The 25,493-nt window shown below is 48.8% G+C and overlaps 1 protein-coding gene across 2 annotated transcripts in view; it reads right to left on the bottom strand.

The window, feature by feature from the left end:
- St8sia5 (ST8 alpha-N-acetyl-neuraminide alpha-2,8-sialyltransferase 5) overlaps positions 1–25,493 on the bottom strand; it is a 66,941-nt gene that overhangs the window by 19,801 nt on the left and 21,647 nt on the right. Inside the window, exons 2-3 of one of the 2 annotated variants that reach the window (XM_021150930.3) lie at positions 22,128–22,235; positions 1,982–2,074 (exon numbers count right to left, since the gene is read on the bottom strand). In XM_021150930.3, coding sequence (XP_021006589.1) covers positions 1,982–2,074; positions 22,128–22,235 — 201 coding nt within the window. The remainder of the gene's footprint in view (positions 1–1,981; positions 2,075–22,127; positions 22,236–25,493) is intronic. The other variant, XM_021150931.3, reaches the window with a different exon arrangement.

The raw sequence follows: 25,493 nt of genomic DNA, 5'->3' as shown, positions 1-25,493 counted from the left end.
ACCCTAGATCAAGTTCTCTGTCACCCTAAGAGTTAGTCTTCTAAGTTAGTCCTGTCTGTTTCCCCACTGTTGCTACGGACTCCGCAAGAGCCGGGACCACAGTGCTGTGTGCTCATGGCAGTGCAAAGTAGACCCCGCAGGAGGTAGGCTTCATCGTCTCTAGAAAGGCACACAGATTGCTGATCGTTACAGGGACATAACCATGACAGACAATCCAGCCGAACTCTCCCATGGGAGGGAGTCCCTCCTGGGACTTTCAGCAGCAGCAATGCATATGGAGTCTATACATCCAAAGGCCTACGTGATGAAGGCTGTTTCACAGGGTGATGCTATTGGGAGGTTGTGGGTCCTTTAAGACCTTTAAGAGGTAAGGCCACAAGCCGGGTGTGGTGGCCCATGCCTTTAATCCCAGCACTCAGGAGGCAGAGGCAGGCAGATTTCTGAATTCGAGGCCAGTCTGCTCTACAAAGTGAGTTCCAGGACAGCCAGGGTTACACAGAGAAACCCTGTCTCAAAAAAAAAAAGAAAAAGAAAAAGAAAAAAGAGGTAAGGCCACACAGTAGGTCTCAAGGTCATTGGGACTGGCTTTCAACGGTGCTGGTGGGAACCTGGTCTCTCCCTCTTCCTGCTTGGTCATGAAGACAACAGCTTTGCTCTACCTCATGTTCCCTGTCATGGCACACTGTCTCAACACAACCCCCAAGACAATGGGCCTGCTCACCTCTGAGTTATTATCTCATTATATATTCATTATAGTGATGGAAAGTTCACTCTCAGAGTATGTGTATAACTCAGAAAAACCACTGCTGCCGATTTTATAGAAGAAAGAAATGGGAGAGAAGAGAGTAGAACATTCATACCTACAGAGTGTCAATGTGCACTGCCCCCACCCCAGGCAATGCCTGCTCCCTATTGTACAAACTATTTCCACTAGTTGGCAGCAACACCTAAGAGGTAGGTAATGCCATCTCCATTTTATACATTCGGGGAGGCTCAGAGAAATTAAGTAATTTGCCCGATAATTACTGTCAGGGCCCTGAATCAGCTTGTGGTTCCAGATCTGTCTGAACACAAGCTTATACTTCCCTTGTGACCCACATACACTCCCTGGCTTCTGGCTGCCAGCCATGGCAGAGTCCTTGGGATTATGTCAGGGCGTCATGAGTCCATATGAGCCAACCAGCATTACCTCTGTATAAATTTTATCTTGTCCATGACCAGATGTGATTGTTTCCAAACAGATCCAGAGCCTGACATAACTTTATAATATAATCTGGATTCCTCCAGGCTGGCCTGCTGGATCCATGGGTGTCACAAGGGAGGGAGGGAAGACTCAAGTGAGCACCCAGTAAGAGGCTTGGGTCCTCCTTCCACTGGCTCTGGGAGCATTGCGGGTGATGGGCCGTGGGGTGAGATGGAGTAAGGGTTGCTTCTTGGCCACTCATAGGAAAATGTATTTAACGAATCTCCACCCAGAGATGCTGTGTGTGCCCCGACACTATGGAAGGACACACCGGTCCTTCGGGAGTGCAGACTTGATGTCTGAGAGACTGGCTACTTCACAATATCCCATTGTGAAACAACTGGGTTTTGTATCACTTCATTAACAAAACCTTCGAAGAAATTAAGATCGTAAAAGACAGCATCAACTGGGCAAGGCTTTAACCCTACTCTACATTCTAATACTGAATTTCAAGTGGGCACACCCAGGCCTCTTGGGTTTCTACTGAACAGAAGAAGCCCAGTGATGATAATCAAGGAGGCTGGTAACTGAGCCGGGGACTTCAATGCTCAGTCAGCAGACATGACTTTGCAAAGGTGGCCCTTTGTTATAAAACATCTTCGAAGCCTTTCCAGTGCCCCATGGAAGGTCTAACTTTCCGTCTGTGACATCTGTCTTGTGTTTCTTATTTCCGTCTGTTCTGGAGCCCGCCCACCTCCACATGCAGCCTCCACCCACGCCCAGCACAGCCTTACTCACATGGACAACACCTTCACCTCCAGGATCTCCTGCCGCAGCTCCAGGCATCTCGTGGAGTTAAACTCTAAAGGCTCCTTGTAAAACTCGAAGTACCTACGAAGCAACAGGGACAGAGGTAACGCAGAGAAAACAGACCAGGTTATCTAGGGCTGGCCAAGGATCCTAGTCCAGCAAAGAAAACAAGCCAACCCACCCTACCACAGGACCAATAAGGGGCTGGCTCTAGGCAGGGCAACCCCACTGCACTATAAGCAAGTATAGGAACAAAGTCCACTTCAGTCACCAGTGAAAGACAGGCACAGGGTTCACTGCCAATGAGTGGCTGGGAGGGAGGAGATGGGGCAGCCTCGATGAGCTCTGAACAGACAGAGCTGGAGATCGGCAGTGCCTAGCAGCCAGTCTGGGAGGCAGGCAGAGAGTTGCCCCATCCTTTCTTGCCCTTTTTGACTTTCTCTTGCTCCTAGGACAACGTCCTGTGACACAGCCACAGGCAAAGTTGAGGCTGTCACCAATTTTTTTTTTCCATTTACAAAGCATTTCCGTTCTCCATCTGTTCCCTTGCAGCTCGGATCCACGCAGTGTTGCCTGTGACATGCCGCATCCTCCTACCAGAACAGCTGATGTACCCACAGCCCTGGAGTCAGGAGTCCCCTTCCTGGGCAGAAGCCAGGTGTTCCTTTCCTTGTGGCCTCTCCTACTCCCACGTGGTTCTTCAGCCGGGAGTGTTGGACAGCTTCAGTCATGAGTCAAGAAGACTGCAGGACCTGACACACAGACTGTGGGGTCTCAGTGGCCTCTTGACAAGTAACCCTCAAGAGCCAGAGTGGAAAAGGCACCTAGGGCCATCACGGAGGGAGAACCAGGAACGCAGGCATCCTCAAAGCATGTCCCAGGACCTTCCCAACTATGGCGGCCGTCACCACATTACCAATCTGACGCTATCGACATGCATATGCTGACTGAAAAATTGTAAAGCGTGGGCTGCAGGAGTAGCACAGAGGTTGGATGCTTGCCTCCAAAAAATTGTTCTGTACAATGAGCTGTCGCCTACTCCCAAAATCAACCGGCTTTGTATCTTTATCATAAAAGAATTAGGTGAGTTCATTAGAACTAAGAATTGAGGATCTCTGAAATATCAAACTCAGCCTCCCTGTATGCTTCCCTCTTGTTTCTGAAGCCTTCTCTGTCTCTCTCACTCAGCAAACTCAACTTCAGAACCTAGGTCAGAGCCTACACCTTTGGGAGCTCTCATGTGGTTCCTCTGCCTGGGCTCGATACACTATGTCTTAATTAGAACAAATAATATATCATATTATAATCTGTCTCTGTATCTATGGTCCTTCAAATGGTGAGCATCTCAAATCTAGAGAATATGACCTTCTTATCTCTTTCTCATCTGCACTATTAAATGGGCATACTAAATACTACATTCCCCAGACTCCTTTGAGGCTAAGGCCCTGGAAACAATTTAGATCCAACCAATCAGAAACATTCTTAAGAAGTTGATTCCAAGCTGCTCTTTGAGAAGCATGAAAAGGGAAATGGGGCAGATGGAGGTAGGACGGTTCTCAGAAACAACAATCATGGCAGCAACTTTGTGATTACATCACAGACAGCAGCGTACATCATGGCCCCATTTCACCATGCTATTAGTCAGTGCAATGGCTAGTCTTGGTTGTCAACCTGACTACATTTGGAAGTAATTGAAATCCAAGTGGCTGGGTATACCTGGGAGAGGTTTTTCTTTATTAAATCATTTGATGTTAGAAGACCCACTTTTAATCTGGATCTTTTGAGGAAGGAAGATCCACCTTTAATCTGGACCCCACCTTCTGGTCTGTCTTCATCACTCTCTACTGCTATGAAGAGACACCATGACCAAGGCGGCTCTTATAAAAGAAAGCATTTTATCGGGGACTTGTTCTAGAGGTTTAATCCATTATTATCATGGTAGAGAGTCCAGTGGCATACAGGCAGGTACTGGAGCAGTAGCTGAGAGCTACATTTTGATGGATAGGCAGGCAGGCAGGCAGGCAGGCAGACAGACAGACAGACAGACAGACAGACTGACTGACTGACTGACTGACTGACTCTAGGCTTGGCATGGGCTTTTAAACAGACAGACAGACTGACTGACTGACTGACTGACTGACTCTAGGCTTGGCATGGGCTTTTAAAACCTTAAAACCCGTCCCCAGTAACACACTTCTTCCAACAAGGCTGGCTTCATCTCCCAATCCTTCTAATTCTTTCAAATAATACCACTCTGAGGTGATTACGCATTCACATATATATAAGCCTGTGGGGGCCATTCTTACTCAAAACACCACATTCCACTCCAATACAAAATGTACAGTTTGAGGAGAAGAGGAGCAGCAGGAACTGTAATGGAGCTAAGGCCAGTGTTTAAGGAGACCAAAGGTTTAAAGAAAAGCCTGTTGCTAAACGGAATAGAGGGAGTGGTGACCTCAGAGCAAGAAGACCTCACCAGCTAAACTTCCAGCTTGTGGAAAGACAAGCTTCAGCAGGAAGGAAGTGACCAATATCAGAAAGCTGATGTGAATGTAATTGAAGGAAGGTGCCAAGTTCCAGCCCCATTAAGCAGCAGAACTTGGCAGCTCCAGGCATGTAGCTCTGGCTTTGGAGTCAAGGATATAAAAAGGGGGCTTGTGGAATCTCCCTCCATGGCTAAGGAAAGCTGCCGAGGCCAGGCGTGTGGCCAGGCGTGTGTTAGGGGTGTCCTGCAGGGAGGCCTGGAGAGGCCATTGTGTGATGCTGTGAAGGTGAAGCCTGGATTAACTTGGAGCCCCCAAGATGTTGGAGATGACAGAGTTGTGGGACACCTGCCAAGGAGAGCTGCCGAGTGGGTGTGAAACCAGCCCAAAAGAGAGAGATGGAGCTGGAGATCTGAAGAGCACTTTGACATCAGACGTAGAAATGCAGAGTTTGGAGTCTGCCCTGTTGGTATGAAGTCTTGCTTTGCTCCAGTGCTCCCTCACCGTGCTCCCTTCCCCCCTTTTTGTAATGGCAATGTACATCCTGTGCCATTTTGTGATGGAAGTATTGAGCTGCTGTTGTTATTATTATTATTATTATTATTATTATTTTATAGGGGTTGATAGATAAGAGATTGCCTTGAGCCTGCAAAGAGACTTTGAACTTTGAATTTTTAAACAGTGTTCAGGCTGTGATAGACTGTGGGGACTTTTGAAACTGGACTGAATGCATACTTTAAAGTATGATTTGGAGACAAGCCTATGGGGTCCAGGGAGTGAAATATGGCTGTCTGAATAAGAATGGCCCCAGAGGCTCATATATATGAATGCTTAGCATCCAGGGAGTGGAATTGTTTGAAAGGATTAGAAGGATTGGGAGGACGCCATGTTGGAAGAAGTGTGTTACTGGAAATGGGCTATGAGGTCTCAAAAGCCCAAAGTCTGCCTGCCTGCCTGTCTGTCTGTCTCTGTCTCTCTATCTGTCTCTGTCTCTGTCTGTTTCTCTGTCTCTGTCTGTTTCTCTGTCTCTGTCTGTCTGTCTGTCTCTATCTGTCTCTCTCTGTTTCTCTACCTCTGCCTCTCTCTGTGTGTGTGTGTGTGTGTGTGTATCAAGATGTAGCTCCCAGCTACTTCTCCAGTACCTGCCTGTATGCCACCAGGCTACCCACCATGATGATAATGGATTAAAACCAATCAAATGCTTTCTTTTATCAGAGCTGCCCTGATCAGGGAGCTTCTTCACAGCAATAGAACAACGACTAAGGCAGAAGTTGGTACCAGGAGTGGGGTATTGCTGTGGCAAGCCTGACCATGCTATTTGTTGTAGAAGTGTGGAATATTTGGGGACTTTGAACGAGAAAAGCAGTTGACCACTTTGAGTGGGGTTTATGGGGTCATCCCAGGAGGAGTACGGAAGACAATGCTGCTGAGAAAGGTGTAGATTATGACGCTGGGCTCCACAGGTTTCAGAGAAGAAGAAGATGACTAAGTGTCCTAAAAACTGTTCTCGTGATATTTTGGAGAAGAATGTGGCTTTTTTATGCCCTTGTCCAAAAATATCTGTCTGAAGCTAAATTTAAGAGCTTGTGATTAATAAAAGCAGCAGAAGAGATTTCAAGGCAACCTTGTATTGTATTGACTGTGTTGTGGGGTTATTAGTAATCACTCTTATATGGATTTATAAGAAAAGGAACAAGCCAGTAAGCAGCACCCCTCCATGGCCTCTCTATCAGCTCTTTGCCACCAGGTTCCATCCCTGCTTGAGTTCCTACTCTGATTTCCTGCAGACATGGACTACGTTATGGAAGTGTAAGCCTTTCCTTTTGGCCATGGTGTCTCATCATAACAACAGTAACCCTAACTGGGACATGGTACGTGTAAACAATGTGGAAGAAGAAAACTTTTGCTCTGTGCCTGCTTGCTCTAGCTCTCGCAGGCAGTCAATTCCTTCACTGACATTAGAATCTTCTTCCTCTTCATAAGTTCAATGTATACTGAAGTCCCCCTGAGACATTCAGCCTTGTGGACTGAACAACTACTGGGTTCTTGGACTGTCCATTGTTGGACAAGATGGATCGCAGCTTGTAAGCCATTTTAATAAGTCTCCTTTTTATTATCTATATATTCATTCTTTCACTATGTTCATTCTATATTCCATGGTTCCACTACAGAACACTGAGTAATACACTCAGTCACTTCAGTTTTCTTAAAGATCCTGAGCTAGGAGTGCCCTTTACAAATCCCTGTCTCCTTTAACTAGCTGATAAGCAGTCTATTGCCTCCAGCTAAGAACAAGGGGTAAGCCTGGGGCCACACAGAAACCCATGACCTTGGCTCACAGTTGTGTAGTTTTCCAGTCACATGGCGGAAAGTAAGGTCTAATGTCTTGTCACAAGCAACCTTATTTGCAACCAGACACTACAGGTGTCACTAAAGCCTTTGGAACCACAGGTTGAGTTAAGTCATGAACCTCGACTGCTAAGAAGAGCTCTAGATACAATTTTGTAAAGACAATCAAGAGCCTAGAGCAGCAGATTTACCCTGTGAGTCTCAACCCCTTTGTGGGGGTCACATATCAGATATCCTGTATATCATATATACATTAGGATTCCATACAGTAGCAAACTTAGAGTTATGAGGTATCAATGAAATAATTTTATGGTTAGGGGTCACCACAACATAAGGAACTGTATTAAAGGCCGCAGGATTAGGAAGCTTGGGAGTCACTGCTTCAGTGTCTTTGGGGAGCTAGAGACCTGCAGACAGATCTCCAGTGGCTACAAGCTGTCTGGGTCACTCCCCCTCTCTATGTCTCTTTTCTCTCTTAGTTTGAACTAAGACACTATCTTCCAGCTGACCAGCCAGCCTCCCCCTCTCCTTCCTCTAACCATCACTCCCTCTTCCTCCAGCCTTTATTTGGTTCTTCTTTCTCCTGAATCCCCAACATCACTCAGACAGGCAACTGAACAGTTCTGAATGGTCCTGTGCCGTGTGCCTACAGGTTCTTAGGCTGGGAGGTTTTTGGAACTGGGCTCACATTCCTTACTGGCCACTCCTTTCGTTTGGGTGTCTATGGCCTTCTAGCATCCATAATCAAAATCTCAAACCTTGAAGTGATGCAATTGGGAGGTAAGTCCTTTTTTTTTTCCACCCTATGTTTATAAGATACGGCCCTTATAAAATATCCTAATAAAATGGGACTGAGCCACTTCGTCCCCTCAGCTACATGAAGATATGGGAAGAAGACACTGTCTATGAACCAGGAAGCAGAGCTCCCATGAAATTTGGACTCCCAGTTGGAATTTGGACTCTAGAAGTAAATTTGGGAATAAATGGAAATTAATTTCCATTGCTTATAAGCACCCGAATCTATGCATTCTGTGTCAGTAGCATGAATGAACCACGATGGCCATTTTAGCTGTGTCATTTCTAGCCCCAGCATCCAGTCTGTACAGTTGACATGACATGGTTGGCGCTTCCAGGAAAGCTTAACAGACAGGGAGTGTAAGAAGTGCTCACTCGCGCTGCCCTGCCACTGAAGCTGTCAGAAGATACCACAGGGAGACCCAGGGAGTGCCACACTCTCTTCTCTCTGCTCAGCTGGTTGATAGCAGAGCTGAGTCAGGGATGAATAACACAGAAGTTTCTCTACCATCTGCTCTGGTGACACTGCCTTCTGCTGAGCTTACCAAACCTCCTTCCGCCTCCCAATGGCTATGGCCCATGCCAAGTCCTGCCTGGGTGTTATGTGTCCTTGGTCGCCCTGCCCCTGCTAAGCACCACAGGTGTGAAGACTGTGTTATTGCTGGGTGCAGTGGCACACACTTAGATCCCAGACATGAGAGGCTGGATCTCTGTAAGTTCCAGCCCAGCCAGGGTACATAGTAAGACCCTAATTCAAGAAAAGTATTTCAGAAATCTTGACCCCTGGCTTCTGCCCAGCAGAGAAGTGACTGTCCCTCTCAGGGTTACTAGAGACCATGACAAACCTAGGAATGCCTGTCATGCCATACAACCAAAGCAGAGCCATTCTCAGACTCTCCCTCCTCCACCTAACACAGTTCCTGGGTCCCTGAAACACCTCTGGCCACGTCATCCAAACTGCCCCATGATGATCTGAAATCTCATCAGGAAAAGAAAATTAACAGTTCTTGCTTCTTCCTCCTACGCTTGAGGAGATCTGATTTTGAGGGTGTGCTGTTCCAGCCTGGTCTCTACTAATGACGTATTGGTGACACAGAATTCCAAGAAACACTGCCACACTTGGACCCCCAAGATGGGCAGCCATGACAGGAAGCCTAAGGGGTACATCTAGAGGAAGATGTGCAAACTGGGAGCACTCTGAATCCACAGAAGGGATTCTCACATACTTGTGTGTTAGGGAAGAAGCCCACATGAGAGTGAGAGGCAAAACGTGCAAGGACCCAACCGTGACCTGCAGAGAGAATTACATGTGATAGTATCCGGGGGAGGGCATAGCTTGCGGTGAGATGCTATTGGGACCTCTCAGAGTTTGGGGATGGAGATAGCTTTTAAAATGCCTTTTCTGAGTTGTTTCCTGCAGTGGCATTATGATTCTTTAACTATTGAAAATTGCTGATAAACGTTCTTTGCTTTTAAGTTAACAGGCCCCCTCCTCCCCACTATAAATAGCTCGGGCTTCGCCTGTCCGCGAGGAATCTCACCAAAGCATCCCTCCGCCTTCTCAGACTCCCCAGCCTTTGTAAGCAAGTGAGTCACCAGCTCTTCTTTCCATTCCGGAAAGACTATCTCTACTCAGCTCAGAGGAGAGGGAACTGGCACCACGATCAGTATCTATAGGTATAAATAGCCTGGGAGCCATGTCAGAAACCCTGCTCCTCTCCAACACCATTTGACTTCCAGCCACGAAGCTGAAGCTGGCTCTAGCTGCATCCATCCTGTCTCTGTCCCTGTGCTTTGGGGACCTTTGTGGGGCTGAGCTGGCCAGCTCCAACTGCCCACTCAGCAGGTGGCAACCTCACGAGAAAACAATTGAAGAAAGCATGAACGCTCTGGGTGGGTGGGTGTAGCTTTCCTACCCTCACCCACACGACGGCTCCAGTTTTGTGAAAGGAGGCCCCTCTGAGCAGGTTGGAGCTGACCAGCTAATCTGTTCCAACCATCTCTTTCCTTACAAAGTCACTCACAGAGGTTCCCCTTGTTCATTCAGTCTGTCCAGGGTGGCATCTTCTTCCCAGGGTGGTAGGGTAGCCACATAACTCCAGGCCCTCTGCTTCACAAACCACTGGTCGGTGTGGGATAGGGCCACTACATTTTCTTTCTAAGCACATCCCACCAGCTGCATGTAAGAACCCAGAAGCCCAGGGGAGCTCTCCTGTGTCATGTAAGGACAGAGTTGGTAGACTTCACCACCTACCATGGACAGGAGGAAGGGAAGCTGCCACAGCCTACCAGTCTGGACCCTTTTTGTCCTGTCCTGTCCTGTCCTGTCCTGCCTAGGGCATTGTAAGAGAACTGTAGAGTGATTCCACTCTCATGGAAACACTACTAGCCTGTGTTGACCTCCATGCAAAATATTAGCAAGTCCTCCAACACCATGAGTTAAGTCACATCCCAGCAACACGGTCTGTTGGGGAGAGAATGGGTTGGGTCTCAACCCCACCTGATTCTCATCCTGCCCAGCTGTGAGAGGCAGCCTCCTCCTAGATCCTTGAACTGTTTGGTTTAATTCTCTTAGCAGCCCAATGAGACTTGCTTGAAATTCAGGCTGCAATCAGCAAGGCCACTTGCCCAAGGCCATCCAACTAGGAAATTACAGCACCCAGAACCCCAGGGTCTCCATCACTTCAGCACATTCCTCCCCCCTCCCCCCCCCACACACACACACTCTGACAGCGAAGGCTCCCTGGGGGCTTTGTCAGTAAGCAGCCCCCTTCTCTCCCAAAGGCGACAGCCCTTCAGCAAGATCCGTGCTATTTCCAGCACAAGAACAGCTGCTGTCTAGAGCAAGCACATGCCCCATCAGCAGAAAGCACTTGGAGACTGACAAGTACCGGGGCTGTAAGTGTCCTCAGATCGGTGCAGAGGGGCTCAGGGCTCCCTACCACCAGCTATCAAAGGCTGTGACTGACTGTGGGAAGGAGGCATCGCAGGGCCCCTCCGTGTCTGCTCAGCAATCTTTGACTTAACCTGTTCTCTTTGGGATGTGATTTCCCTATGCCAGGAATCACTGCAGCTAAAAGGCCTAAAGGCTAAAAAGCAGCAGGCTTCATGATGCAGACCTGGTGGCACAGACTTACAAACCCAGCTCTGAGGGAGGCTGAAGCAGGAGGATCCCAAGCTCAAGGCCTATGTAGGCTACAGAGTCACTTCAAGGCCAGCTGGGGAAACTTAGGAAGAATCTACTCAATTTTTTTTTAATTAAGGTAAAAGAAGGCTGTGAGTATAGTTTAATAGTTGAATAGTTGCTTAGCATGTGCAAAGTCCTACATCTAACCCCAAATACTGCAAAAATAATAAGCTAATAAGCTAACTAAATAAAAGCTTACATTTAGCTGTTCTGGAAGTAGCTCTGGATATTCCCATGGTCAGCCTGTTCTACCACACCACTGTGCAAAGGCTGGGCCTGTCGTTACTGCCATTGTTGGGGTCTGGGCAGGTAAGGAGCAATAACAAAGCAATAACAAACTCAGAGACCCCATGTCCCCTTTCCCAGATGCAGCCCTTGACCTGACAGCCAGCACAGTCCCTGTAACGTGACCTTTTCTAAGCCAATCCAGGGGACCCTGAAAGCGCTCCTGCTGAGGTCCAGCTTAGCCCTGACTGCTCAACATGTCCACGATTGGGGTCTCCCTGACCTTACTGGGCTTTGGTCATCATCTCCTAGTGCTACCCAGAGCTGCACCTGAGTCATCTCCTTCTCCTTTATCTCCCTCCAAATCTTTGCCTCTGTGGTGGCCCTGGTCTCCACCCTGGCACAGGCTGTAATTCCTTCTGCCTGTTTCACTGGTATCCAACTCTGGGTCTGGGATGTCTTCCAATTTACTTCCATCAGAGGTCTACCTGCTCAGCATCTCCAGGCCACCTTCCTGCCCTCCCTTCTCTGCGCCAACTTCCCCTGGGCACATCTCCATCTCTCCTAGACATGACTTAAACATGACTCCTCATGACCTGCCTGTACTCCTCAGGGGTCAGGAAGGCTTACCTCTTCCACTCACTGGAGGCTTGTTGAGCCTTCATGTATGCCAGGCTATTCCACCCCTAGCAGTGATCAACCAGCCACTTAAGGAGCTTCTCAACATAGTAGCAATTAAGGATGCGTGCTCAAACAAACACAAAGCAGGCAGGAGACTGGAGGGAATCTGAGACTGAGGGGTCAGTGAAGGCTTCTCCTGACAGTGAAGAGGGGAGAGGGGTGTAGCCCTCCGCAGATGCACAACAGGTATACACAGCAAGAACTGGCCGGCTGTAGGTACAGCAGCAGACAGGATGACTGGGACCAGGGTGGCAGCATCAGAAAGGCTGGGTCATGGGTCACCATGCAGGGCAGGAACTTGAAAAGCATTTAGGCAGGGGACAACATAATTTGATTTAAAAGTTCACACTGGCCGCCAAGGGGGTTCTGAGAGGAGAAAATAACTCAACAGTGTAAGGAGATAGTGCACAGCACCGAGGTTGTAAGCAAGAGGTAGGGGAGGCCAACCCAAGCAATAGTGCAGAGATGAACCCTGAAGGATGTGGTAAGATTCAGTACTTGGAAGAACAAAATCTACAGTAACTGCTGGGCCTTCCTTGTCTACACAGAGTGGCCAAGGAGTGTTCACTGTGACCTTCAGCCATCAGAGGGTGCACTAGCTGGCTTTGTGTGTCAACTTGACACAAGCTGGAGTTATCACAGAGAAAGGAGATTCAGTTGAGGAAATGCCTCCATGAGATTCAGCTGTAAGGCATTTTCTCAATTAGTGATCAAGGGTGGGAGGGCCCATGGTGGGTGGTGCCAACCCTGGGCTGCTAGTCTTGGGTTCTATAAGAAAGCAAGCTGAGCAGGCTGGGGAAGCAAGCCAGTAAGGAACATCCCTCTGCATCAGCTCCTGCTTCCTGACCTCTTGAGTTCCTGTCCTGACTTCCTTTGGTGATGAACAGCAGTGTGGAAGTGTAAGCCGAATAAACCCTTTCCTCCCCAACTGCTTCTTGGTCATGATGTTTGTGCAGGAATAGAACCCCTGACTGAGACAGAGGGTGAGAAGCAACAGGTAAGAGTCTGGTGCAAATGGGATACACAGCAGAGGGCAAACACGCACTACAGACCCGACGGACAAGGATACACCATGAGCTCTTAGAGGTGGGGAGGGGGAAAGACAGACCTGAGGTTAGACTGAGAAGAAAGGTATGCAAGAAAGAGGAAAAACTAGGACGTGGAGCCTGGGGACCAAGAGCCTTTCCAGGACACAAGGGACAGGGAAGAAGCATAGGTGGCACTGGTCTGACTGTTTATAAGTCTCAGTGACTTTGACCATACCAGATAACGCTTTGTGGGCATGTGTCAATTAAGGTAGGACTGGGGTGGGGCGGGCAATGGCAACCATGAAGTCTTGAGGGAAAGTCGAGCTGGGGAAGGGAATGTTGGAGACTGGGTTCCAGGGCAGGGAAGAAGAGGCAATGCAATGTTTTCCAACACATTGGGGGGCAGCTGCAGACAGGGACGCATGGTCATCAGTGTTCTGTGGAGCAGTAAAAAGCAAACTGAAGGTCCTAGCTGAGCACAAGGAAGGGGTTCACACTCAGTGAGAGGAAGGACTTCTAACATGAAAGCCCTCAATAGAGGATGGCCTCCAACCAGCTTGATGAACCCCCAGTGACAGTCTTGGTATCCACCAAACTAGGAGGGTGTGTGGAGCTTCTAGATGAGTCTATAGCTTTTAATTTGGGGGGGCACTAGAAGTGCTCCCCGCTTTGATTATCAAGTAGACACTGGCTTCCTGGCCCAGCCCCTGCCTCCTTTTCCTTCCATTCTCCATTTCTCTCTGTCCTCCTGCCTTTGTCAAGTCCTCAGAGACAGTGGAGCAGGCGAGAAGTGCAGAACCATGAGGGAGGAAGGAGGGAGAGGGTGAGGGTGGGGGAAGGGCAGGACAGGGTGCCTGGGAGCTGGCTGCTGTGGTAGGAACTACTTCATCAGAGGGGTTGTCACCGAGCCAGCCCTGTTTCACCTGCTGCAGAATGAGACAGTCACTGAAACTGTGAGTTTTGTAATGGAGAGTCACATTCACAAGGTGACTCTGGGGAGTAAACGTGAAGATGGGGGAACAGGTGTATAGCGTGCCTCCCCAAGGGTAGGGTATGGAGGTACCTGTGGGATAAAGAAGCAGCAGGACTTAAGGTGTGGGGAGAGGTGATTGGGTGAAATGAGCCATGGTCTGTCCGTGTGCGACCCAGCTTCATGGCCCCTCATGGAAGTGATGCTTAAGTGGTCTGTCAAGATCTCTGGGTGGAGTTTTGGCTTTCTGACAACAAGAGATCACCCACTGGGTACCTGTATGGGTTTCAGTAGTGACCTGGTGGCTTTGACAAAAGCAGCCTTAGAGTCCCTGAGAAGTAACCTAAGACAACCAGTACCGACAAGACTCGCATGAAGAGGCGTCGGCAAAGCCAGCGGGAGACTTGGAATGCATTGCTTGGCTTCATGACCTCCAAAGGCAGTCAATGGAGACTAATGACACTGGAAAGTTCACTCAGGCTTTCCCCTTCCGTTTTAAGGAGACATGGCCCAAATATGGGAGCTACATCTCCAAGACAATGCCCTGGGTCAGGGGCAAAGCTGGGATCAGGGGGCCTCAGCAATGCCTGCATGAGGCAAAGCAAGCTGTGGTGAGCTTATTTGTGTGCACTATTTAAGCTCAGGGTCCTTGGCATGTTCCAAGCATGTGACTGGGCCTCCTTCCTATCTGCTCAACAGTTGACTTAATGCCAACTTACAGAAGCAGAAACAGAGGTGCAAAAACTTCATAGAGTGAATGCATGAGTACAGAAGCCCCACAAGCCTAGGCGACTCTTCTGAGACTCGTTATCAAATCTCAGAGGTTGGAAGCCCATACAGCAACACTATCCTAAGAGCCTCCTGGCATAGCCTCCACTTCCACCACCAACCTCATCTGCCTGAAGCCTGATACTGTCAGGCGTGGGAGGCCTACATCAGGTTCGTAGGATGGAAGGGGGGAGACACCATATTTGCTTTGCTGTGTGTTTCCCCTGCACCCAGCCAGGCGTGTTCTGTCAAGGCCACGTCTCCAAATTCTTCTCATTTGGATGCAACCCAAGAGATCTGTCTCTCTTCTGTGCCCACTTTATTTTTTTTTTCAAAGAAGTGAAAATCCATCAGAAAGATTTGCACTAAGCCAACCTGCATCTCAAACTACCCCAAGGGACAGGCACTCTTACAGGAGGCAGAATGGAAGGGTGGCCATGTGGGAGGGCTGCTGCCCAGTATCCAAGCCCACTGCTACACCTGAAGCTCCACCTTGGGTGTGGGGTTATTCTGAAATGCGGAACCCCCAGGTGCAGACTGAGACAGGGATTTTCCATAACAATTGAGAAAATTCTAACCTCAGAGGTCAGGGGATCATAAAAAAAAAATACCCCCCCCCCTGAAAAGTGAGGGGAGAACAGAACACAACAGTGGGAAGGAGGCTCTCAGCTCCTTCCTCTTCTAGAGACAGCCACATCTTCTTGTGCAGTGTCAGCCTTGGCCCTTAGATACTAGGAGGGTGTGTGGAGCTTCTAGGTGAATCTATAGCTTTTAATTGGGGGGTCACTAGAAGTGCTCCCCACTTTGATTATCAAGTAGACATTTACATAGTGGTAAAAGTTGGAGTGAATGGATTTAGCTGTATCGGGCACCTGGTTACCAGGGCTGCCTTCTTATCTGGTAAAGTGAATATGACTCCATTCTTGACCTCAACTACATGGTCTAAATGGTCTACACGTTCCAGTATGACTCTACCCATGGCAAGTTCAACAGCACAGTCAAGGCTAAGAATGTCATCAATGGGAAGGCTGTGCTCATCATCCAAGAATGACATCCTACTAACATCAAATAGGGCGATGCTGGTGCTGAGTGTGTGTGGAGTCTACCAAGTCTCCCCACCATCATGGAGCCACTTGAAGTGTGGGGCCAAAAAGGTTATCATCCCCACCCCTTCTGCTGATGCCCCAGTGCTTGTGATGGGTGTGAACCATGAGATGGATGACAAACTCACTCAAGATTGTCAGCAATGCTTCCTGCAGCACCAACTGTTTAACACCCTCTGGTCAGGGTCATCCATGACATTTTTGGCATCATAGAAGGTGTCATGACCACAGTCCATGCCATCACTGCCACTCAGAAGACTGTGGATGGCCCCTCTGGAAAGCTGTGGCGTCATGGCTGTGAGGCTGCCCAGAACATCATCCCTGTATCCACTGGTACTGCCAAGGCTGTGGGCAAGGTCATCCCAGAGCTGAATGGGAAGCTCACTGGCATGACCTTCCATGTTTCTACCCACAGTGTGTCTGTCATGGAATGGATATGCTACCTGCAGAAAACTGCTAAGTATGACGGCATCAAGAAGGTGGTAAAACAGGCATTCGAGGGCCCACTAAAGGGCATCTTGGGCTATGCTGAAGACTTCAACAGTATCTCCCACTCCTCCACCTTTGAAGCTGGGGCTAGCATTGCTCTCAATGACAACTTTGTAAGGCTCACTTCCTGGAATGACAATGAATATGGCTACAGAATCAGGGTGGTGGACCTCATGGCCTACATGGCCTCAAGGAGTAAAAAGCCAAGGGCACTGAGAGCATGAGAGAGGCCATAGGCCACTGAGGAGTCCCCACCCCAACTCAGCCCTCAACACTCAGCATCCACAGACCCTCAGAATAATGAGATGGGCCTAGGGAGTCCTACTATTTTCAATACCATCAATAAAGTTCACTGTACCCACCTTTTAAAAAAAAGTGGGAAAGAGATGGGGGAGGGAGTAAATGAACCTAAAGGAAATGAGTTTTCCCATATTTGGATTAAAGTAGACTGTCTCTCTATATGTATCCTTCTTGGGAAACATGCAGAGAGGCGGTCTACTTAAACCCATATGTTCTTTTTATTTTAGCCCAACAGTCAAGAGCAGGGAGAGATGTATGGATGGACACGTAAGAGGCATTTACCATCATGGGTGACCAGCCCACAACTCAGATGAAGAATCCTTCCCACACCTCCCACCAGTGCTGGGGCTCCAGAGTCAGGATTACCCAGGTGAGCTGCCCCCCCACCACCACCGAATACCACCTGGAGGTGACTCAGTCCCCTCACCTGTAACGTGGCATCGTAATAGTGCCCAACACAAAGGTGCCAGGGTAAGACTTCACCCAGCAGTAATTCACAGAATGTGATCAGCAAATTAATGTCTGACATACAGCTACACCCCAGTGATGGTAAGCTGTAGACAGGGTCCTCCAGATCCAAGCCAAGTCTCACCCACTCTGGGCAGTGCCTTTGACTTTCACGCTAAACTCCCAGTGTGCTTGCCGCCAGCATCCCACAGCTTAGTGCCTAATTATACATTGTCTCGGAACAATTAGGGAACAAGCCACATATTAAAGGACAGAACTGGATTCGGTCAAGTTCCTTCCAGTCATAAAACAGGACAATTCCTCTCCTACGCTCCACAGGACTTGCTAGACACACATGTGGCTGATCTCAACCTTGGCCTCTGACATCCAACTGGTTCTCTCAGATCTCTTATGGGCTATGGTGGCAGTCACCCTCCATCTTCCACAGTCTAGAAACTAGTAAGGCAAGAAAAACAGTGTCTAGCCACTGGCAGCGTGGCGGCATCAGTCAGACTAGCTCTGCCTTAGACCTCAGGTGGTCTTTCTTGGGTCACCTCTCATTTCTTCCTCTGGCCATCCTGTTAGAATGGAGGGCCAAGGTTGGTGTAGAAGCCAAGAGGAACCAATGAGATCAGGCTGCATCCAGGGCTCAAGGATCCAGAGGTTCCCCAAGATGCATGTGTAGGTCTCCATGGTGAAAAACCTTGAGGACTGGGGGTGTCTGAGAAGACTCAGAAGCACATGTGTGCAATTTTCAGGGAATTCCATGTGCGTGATGGTAGAAACTGCCTCTAGAGCAGGCGGAAAGGAACTGAAAGGAAGTCAAGTGTACTGGGCTATCAGAGAGACCCAAGGAAGAGATGGCCACAGCACTGAGGGAGGCCCCTGGGCTGTCACTCTAGACCATGATGTCAGCCATGGGTGATGGACAGCTCCTGGAGGTGGGTCAGCCATGGATGATGGACAGCTCCTGGAGGAGGGAGGGTCTCCTGCCTTAGCTGCCCTCAGCACTAGTGTGAGTGGGAACTGGGGTGGGGATTTTCCCTGAGATGGTATGAGGAATTGGATCCCATGTTGCCCACCCTACAAGGCAGAGTGGTCAACCAACAAGGAGACAGCTACCTTCCCAGAGCAGCTGGGGTCAGACACATAGGTAGGCTAGAGGAGCCAAGGCACACAGCTCACCAAAAAAAGAAAAAAGAAAAAAGAAAAAAGAAAAAAAGAAAAAAAGAAAAAAAGACAAGGTCCTTGGCCCACCTCCCAGAATTACCATGTCTGGTGACAGGCATGGAAGCGTTTGGAAGGGTTTCTCAGTCAGTTACCACAGGCATTTCTATAGCCCACCCTCACCGACTCTTCTCTTTCTGCTTCTTACACACCCCCTACCCCTGGCTTTCAGTTTCCTCTTTTCTATCCTGGATCCCAGGACCCTCTGGGTATCTATTCGTCTGCTCTTCCCAAGAGATGATCTTTGATAGTTCCAGCCTGTGAAGGAATAACTTTTTAAAGACGGCATTGGGAGATGACAAAGTCGAATCCAGAGGGCATGTCTGGAAACGGAGGAGCTGGAGTTTTCTGTCTTACCATTAGCCCCCACCTCCCCCTTCACTCCTCCTCCTGCGCTGCCACCATCTATTGAGCACCTGCTATGGCAGGTACCACCCATGTGCTGGAAACGATAAGAGGGCTCACCACTACTAGCCGAGGAGATAGAAACATACACTCCTAATCGGAACAGGAACCATTTTCAAAGACCCCTCTGCTTGGGCTAAACACTCACTTAATGTTTGCTGGTTAACAGCCACTCCATTCTGCACACTAAAGCAGTCCCCCTGGGGATTCTTACTGGGCAATATTTCATAGACCTGAGTTGAACTTCATAAAGCTGTATGCTCGTGTATATCGTATGATAGAGACTTCCCAGCTCAGTCCAGTTTCTCCTGGTGTGTGTCTCACTAGATCTGACCGCAGCCCCAGTGAGCACTATCAGCCAGGATTCTCTTTGTGGTTGTGCTTGGACTTTTTCAGACGGGCTTCTTCTCTTCCTTGGGACTCCTGGAAACTGTGATCTGGCGTGCTCCTCCTCCTCATCATCATATGGTTATAGTTGGCTCCTCCTGACTTCCTCCCCATCCCCGTTAATAATAAAATGCTAACAGGCTGCACCAACGCTTCTACATACCACATGACTATAGAGGATAAAATATGGCAGGCACTGAATTATTCAGTAGGTGTATAATGCCACAAAGATATTCTATATCCCAGATACAAAGTTGTTAACTGGGATGACGCACATGACATCTGTCCTTTTTAAGTAAGTCCTCCGTGGAGGCTGGAAAGCTGCTGCCGGGGGAGCTGTCCAGCACATTTCAAGCTGGCACAAGCTGCTCATTCATCCAGGTGAGAAATCTCCCATCTGGGGCCTGGTTCTGATTACGTTATTCATTCTTCCCATGTTAGAACCGCATACATCAAATACAGCCTTTCACACTGGGGAGGGTGGCAGCAGTGGCTCAAGTGTTATGCACAGGTCTGTGGTCAAAGCTTCTGATTGTCACCGTCCTGGTTATTAGATATTGTTGTTCTGACCCTCACAAATAAGAAGAAGCAGGGGGACTTAGTTGGAGTCATTCTGTACCCATACCCATCACCACTCGGCACAAGGGAATGTAGTAAGAAACTCAGAGCAAGCCCACAGTTACTGTCTGAGCAGGAGGAGCAAACACGCCTTTTAAGAATAGACGAAAGTTGAGATTTGAAATTGGAATTGTTCCTCAAAGTTGTGGGGGAGAGGGGTGTGCTCAAGACACTTATTCTGACACTTGGTCAGATGGCAGCTCTCCAAAAGAAAATAGGTTCAGGGGTGGGGTGGGGTGTAAAGTTGCTGGCTTAAAGAGCCTCTGGATTCCAGAAGTAAACAGACTTTAGCCATGTCTCCACCCCTGAGGAGTCAAAGGTGAGGGAAAGGGGGAGCTCTAAGTTATAAAGTAGTTATAAAGTTTAAAAGTTATAAACTTATAAAGTTTAAAGTAGTTATAAAGTAGAGAAAAATAGGGAGCAAGGGAGATGAGAAGGAAAGGAGGAAGAAATGTGGGCCAAGAAAGATGACAGGAAATGAGAGAAAGGCAGATGGCTCCATTTGAGGAAAGGGGAGGAGAGGGGGGGAGGAGAAGGGGCGGGAGGGGAGGAGAAGGGGAAGGAGGGGGGAGAAGGGGAGGGAGGTAGAGAAATAGGATGAGGATAAGGAAGAGAAGATGCTGGCAGATGGAAAATTTAGGGACAGAGCTTTTATCTAAGCTTTGAAATGGTAAACCTGTGGTGACAGTGTCAGAAACCAAGTGGGCAGATGTTCTGAGGTAGGCAGAATGGTCTGAGTGGAGCAGCATGGCCACACATCACGTTCAGGCCTTGGGGCTACCATGCTGGCCTTGGGACCACAGCTCTTCCCGTGTAAACACAAGGCAAGCCAAGGGCCCCTGGGCTGCCAAGGGACAGTCGATGGCCAATCCGTGGCTCTTAAGCACAGTAAGTACACCAACAGTATTGTGTGTACATTTTCATGAATGGCTAATCTTGGTTGCCAACTTTATTAGGTTGAGAAGCGCATATGAGCACACACACCTCTGGTTGTGTCTGTGAGACCCTTTCCAGAGATAAGATTTTGAGGACTCTGACCTTTGAGTGGTTTCATCCATCCCTGGATTCAAATTTTGAATGGGATATCGGTAGGTGGTATAGACCTGTGGAAGGTGAGGCCCTGCTCAGAGGAAGTATACCACTACGGGTATGTCCTTGAGAGCCCAGGCTCTCTCCTGTTACTGCTCTGCCAAACCCTACCAACTATGATGAACTGAAGCCTAGGAAGGAAGGAAGGAAGGAAGGAAGGAAGGAAGGAAGGAAGGAAGGAAGGAAGGAAGGAAGGAAGGAAGGATGAGTAAGTGAATCTTTTCTCCTTTAAGTTATTTCTGCCAAGTATTGGTCACAGTAACGATCAAATTTATGCACTATTCAATGGCTTCAGCTATTGACTGAGAACGTCTATCCAGAAACAGCCTCCTTGGGCCTGTCCATCCTGCTCACTCCAGTATTCTCTGTCCCAGGTCTTTCTCAAGTATCTATCTCTCCTATGAAGCTTCTCAGGGAGATGGGCACCTACTCATTTACCTAGACCTCCTCACATCTAAGTGGGCAGGACATGGCAAATGACCAATCACCTGAAAGACAGCTTTGGTACACTCACTGTCCCAGGACATCCAGGACCCTGCTCTACTTCCCATGCTCCCACTGCCCACAGTAAGGAAGAACTCTGGTCCTGAGAGACAGGCATCAGATTCTTGAAGTCTGACCATGGTGTGTGCCCATCTGGCACACCTGGGGTTGCCCTGTCGACAGATGCCCACTTGCTTTCTGACACTGTAGCCTTACTTTACTTTCCCGAAGTTTTGACAAAGGCAGGCTTGTTTGGGGCCCTGCAAAGCTCATCATCTCTTCTCTCCAAGGTCGATTCAATGATTAAGGTCAAGACTAACAGCAAAGAAATCTCAGGGAAGCAGACCTGACAGTTCATACTGGGTGGGGAGAGAGCAATCAAAGGACAAAACAACTTAATCAGGCCCTGGTTCCTGCCATGCACAGCTCCCAACAGAGAAAGCATCCCGTCTTGGCCACATAATCCCTCTTTGCAAAAATGTGTTCACCTAAGGATATTCTGCTTTTATCCACTCAACAAACACTGTCGAGCTCCTCTCCATGTCAGCAGAAGGGCCCTGAGTTCCTGACCTTAGCTTTAAATGTTGCAATAGATGAAGAAGGAATAACAGGAGAAGATAGTAGGAATGTTACGGCGCAGTGTCGTCTTGAAAGAGATTGTTCTACCCTGGCCATGGGGAAACCTCTGTGTCTGGGCAGCGAACCTCAAAGAAGCAGGGAACCCCTTATCCAATCCCCTGATGTCACCACACCCTCCCTCACACACAAGCACTTGCCAACTCAAGTTCTGAAATTTCTGCCTTATAGACACAGCTCTTGTTCCCACATATTAATGGGGGCTCAGGCCCAGAGTTCCCATCCCACCTTACCCAAAAGGCCAGTATCTTCACAGGGTTAGGGTAGGGTCCTATCCCTTGTTCCTCATATCCACTCACCCCTCAAAGGATGGACGGAGGACCCCAAATGTGGTGATCTGTGGAAGTGAAGATCAAGGCACTCCTCCCCTTGAGGACAGCTCTAGGGACAGGCAATGAGGTAGGGGCTTCAGAGTCCCCTCCAGTTGGGCTTCCCCTTCCCCCACCATTCACTGGGGTCTGTACCTGGAGCTGGAGCCAGTGATGTTCTGCTCTGTTGGGCTGTCGCTGTCATTAAAGAGCCCAGTCCAATTGGCCTGTTGGTCGCCCCTCTGCCAACCAAACTGGAAGCCTCTGGCAAGAAAATGAGGCAATGGATATACACACTGGTACGTTGGGTTAGACCTAAGAGTCGCATTCTGTCCATTTTAATTATACACTAGATGGAGAAGATGGTGATAATCCAAATCAAGGGGATGGTGGTCGTAAGACATCATGTTACCTTCATTCTGCTGCATCCTTCCCTCACTCCCATCCTTTCCACACAGCAAAGTGCACATTTTTACAAGTAAGGAAACAGAGGCTCACTAGGACTAAAGTCACAGCGCTCTCCTGACTCCTGTGTGTGTTGTCCCTCAGTTCCTAGTTCTAGAGAGTGAAGTGAAAAGAACTCTATCCCCAGTACTGTGCCAGACACAACTTGGAGGATTTTAATCCACCATATGAGGATTCTCACTTCTGGTTTAAGATGACAGACTGAGCACACGTGTATCCAACACCCTCCCCAGCCTTACGACAATGGTAGCAAAGCAACGAGCGAGAATGTGAGCATGGAGAAGAGGTAACAGAAGGGACCAGAAACAGTCCTGAGAGACAGCAAGCAGGTGGGTGACGAACTCGGGCTAGAGAGAGCAGCGTCCTAGTGGCCTGCAACAAGTTGATCCGTTCTCAGGACACAACTACAGAAGGATCAGGAATAGACAGGGGTGGGCATGTGAGATGGCACCCAAAGCAGGGGGACTGCATTAAGCATACATAAGAAGCAGTTAGGCACACAAAGCTGCACACACCCAGGTCCCCTTTCCACATACCCCATGGACATCAGTAGGCTTGCTCTTGGGGAAGCTGGCTCATAGAAAGGGATTCTGCATCCAGAGCTGCTGGTACCCTGAAGGGCCCCACTGGTGCTCTGGAACCATGGTGCAGCTCTGCCCAGACTGAGCCTCTGGCCTGGTAGGGAGTGTGCTGTTCAAGAGAGGGAACTGACCAGCTTTGTAAAGTGGCTAAGAATAAAAGGGGACGCCCTCCTAAGTACTTTGGGACAAGCTTTCTCCAGCTTGTACTGTGTTCACCTGGGGCTGGAGAGCCCTTTGCTATGGGACTGTCCTGTGCTGCATAAGGCATCGAGTGATGTCCCCAAGTCTCTGTCAGTTGGCTCCACATCTCCTGTTAGGACTATCAAAATGTCTCCAGGTGCAAATGGCTTCTGGAGGTAAAATCACCCCTACTGGGAATCATTGCCATATAACAATGCCTAGAATTTCCAAAACCCACTTACATCTGCCTGGCCCTTAAATATGAGAACACTCTTAATGCCACCTCCAGTAGAATACACATTGAACTTAAGAGTCAGAATAGAGCTAAGGAGGAAGGAAAAGGGGAGTTCTAGGCAGGGGAAGAGGAGACAGAGGGAAAAAATGAGGAAAATAGTTAATAAAATTATTAATAAATAGCCTCTTTGCTGAGGGAATGAGGACTGCATATGGGTTTTTGGAGCTGTTCCAGCCACACCCTTCTAATTAGCTGGTGCCCTCAGTCAATTCTCTGCACTTCTCGAGGTCTCTGTTTTCATAATCTAATGAATGAAGAGGCTAGGATGTCTCTGGAGTCCTTGAGGGAGAGTATCAGAGACATGAGCTGTTCTTGTTGAGGTCATTTTGCTCCGCTCAGACAGAAATCACCAAAGGACAAGGAATAGCTTTCCAGAATTGGTAGGCCTGGGCTCCTGAGCATCCTTGAGCTGACAGATTTGGATGCATGTGGCTCTCAAGCCCTTAGAACTGGAGGTGTGTGGTTCCGGGTTGTAGAAGACAGATGCTTGCAGTTTTAGGTGCTCCCCTGGGGTTGCTGCTCTGGGCCCTGACTACCAACGTATCAGCACTTGCCAAGGCACATCTCTTTGGTTAGTGGCAGCTGTCACAGCACTCAGCACCCACCTATGCCACAGTTCCCAAGGGTGCTAGAACCCTCGGTCCTGGTCCTCAACAGCAACTGTAAAGTTCTCAAGTCTTATGGGTCAGCCTTGGATCTTTGGGCCTTGGAAGTTCTCTGGAGTCTTCCAGTAACTGGAGCGCCAAGTCTGCTTCAACATCTTCATAGCCTTAGGCTTGCTTCTCCATCTTCTCCATCTCCAAACCTTCACCACCCCTCACTAACTCTGCTCCCTGAAGGAGCCACTCCCACTCACTCCCCTGGGCCACCTTCTGGCTTGTCTTTCTACTGCTAAAGCTGCTGCTACAACTGTCATCATTGCCACAGTCATGGCCACTGCTATCCACTCCTCGAGTTAGCAAGTCATCTTGCCCCTACCCAGGACAGCGACCACAAGTAAGCGAGAAAAGGTCACTTAGGAGACATCTTTTATTGGAACTAATAATGCAACACAAACAGATGCCTTCGCTGACTCAAAAAAATACATAGGGAACAGCCTCGTTGTGTTGCTGCGCTCAGAACGGGTATGGCGTGTAAATGTGGAATTGTACTTTGCACCAATAACAGCACGCCTTCCAGTTTCTTCCTAGAAAAATCACAGCCCTTCGTAAGAACTAGTCTCTGTCAACCACAAGCTTTTTGCCGGGTCACTCGGCAAGGACTCTTCCCCACTGTTGAACGTAGGGCAGAGCTCTGCAGCTACAGAACAGCTTCATGCTTGGTCATCTGGAAATCCCTGAGGCCAGCAACAGCCAGAGTGCCATTTGCCAGTGCTGGCCCACTGGAGTAGCTGTAACTGCTACGGCTGCTAGAGTGGTTGCAGGGGTTAACTTGTAGCAGGAGCTGTGGGGTTTTTTTTGTTGTTGTTGTTGTTTTTCACAGTGTCCATACAGTATTCAAAGCCACCAGGCTGCTGTAGAACAACCCAGTCAGTCACCTGCTTAGCTGGCAGCTCCCTGCTCAGGATAACAGAGCATAAAGGATGCGTCCATCAACTGTCAACCAAGGACGGATAAGTGACTGACTTCCCACAGTTTTGCTCATTCTCAAGGAAAAAGAAATGAAAGCTCACACACACTAAAGGCCTAGGAAATGCATATTCCTTTCAGGATAGCCTTGCTAAGCACACAGCTATAAACCCTTAGGGAGAGCTGGGCTCCTTTGGTCTGCTTACTCCAGGGCTGTCCATCTCCCTCCTTGGGCGTCTGCTCACTGCCCACAAGCATGCTGACGCAGCTTCTAGCCAGTTCTGGTGTGAGTCCTCCTGGGGTCTTCCTTATGGTTAGCTACTATACACGAGGCCTACTATACACTCATGCTCTGGTGAATGGCTGCTGTTGCTTTTCATCCCTTGCCCCAGGCTCCACAGCAGAGAGAACTTAACCCAAAAGGCGAGCAAGA

Source organism: Mus caroli, unplaced genomic scaffold, assembly GCF_978045245.1.
Source record: "Mus caroli unplaced genomic scaffold, Mus_caroli_1 scaffold_19, whole genome shotgun sequence".
NCBI classification, from domain to species: domain Eukaryota; kingdom Metazoa; phylum Chordata; class Mammalia; order Rodentia; family Muridae; genus Mus; species Mus caroli.
This window is presented reverse-complemented; position numbering and strand designations above follow the sequence as displayed.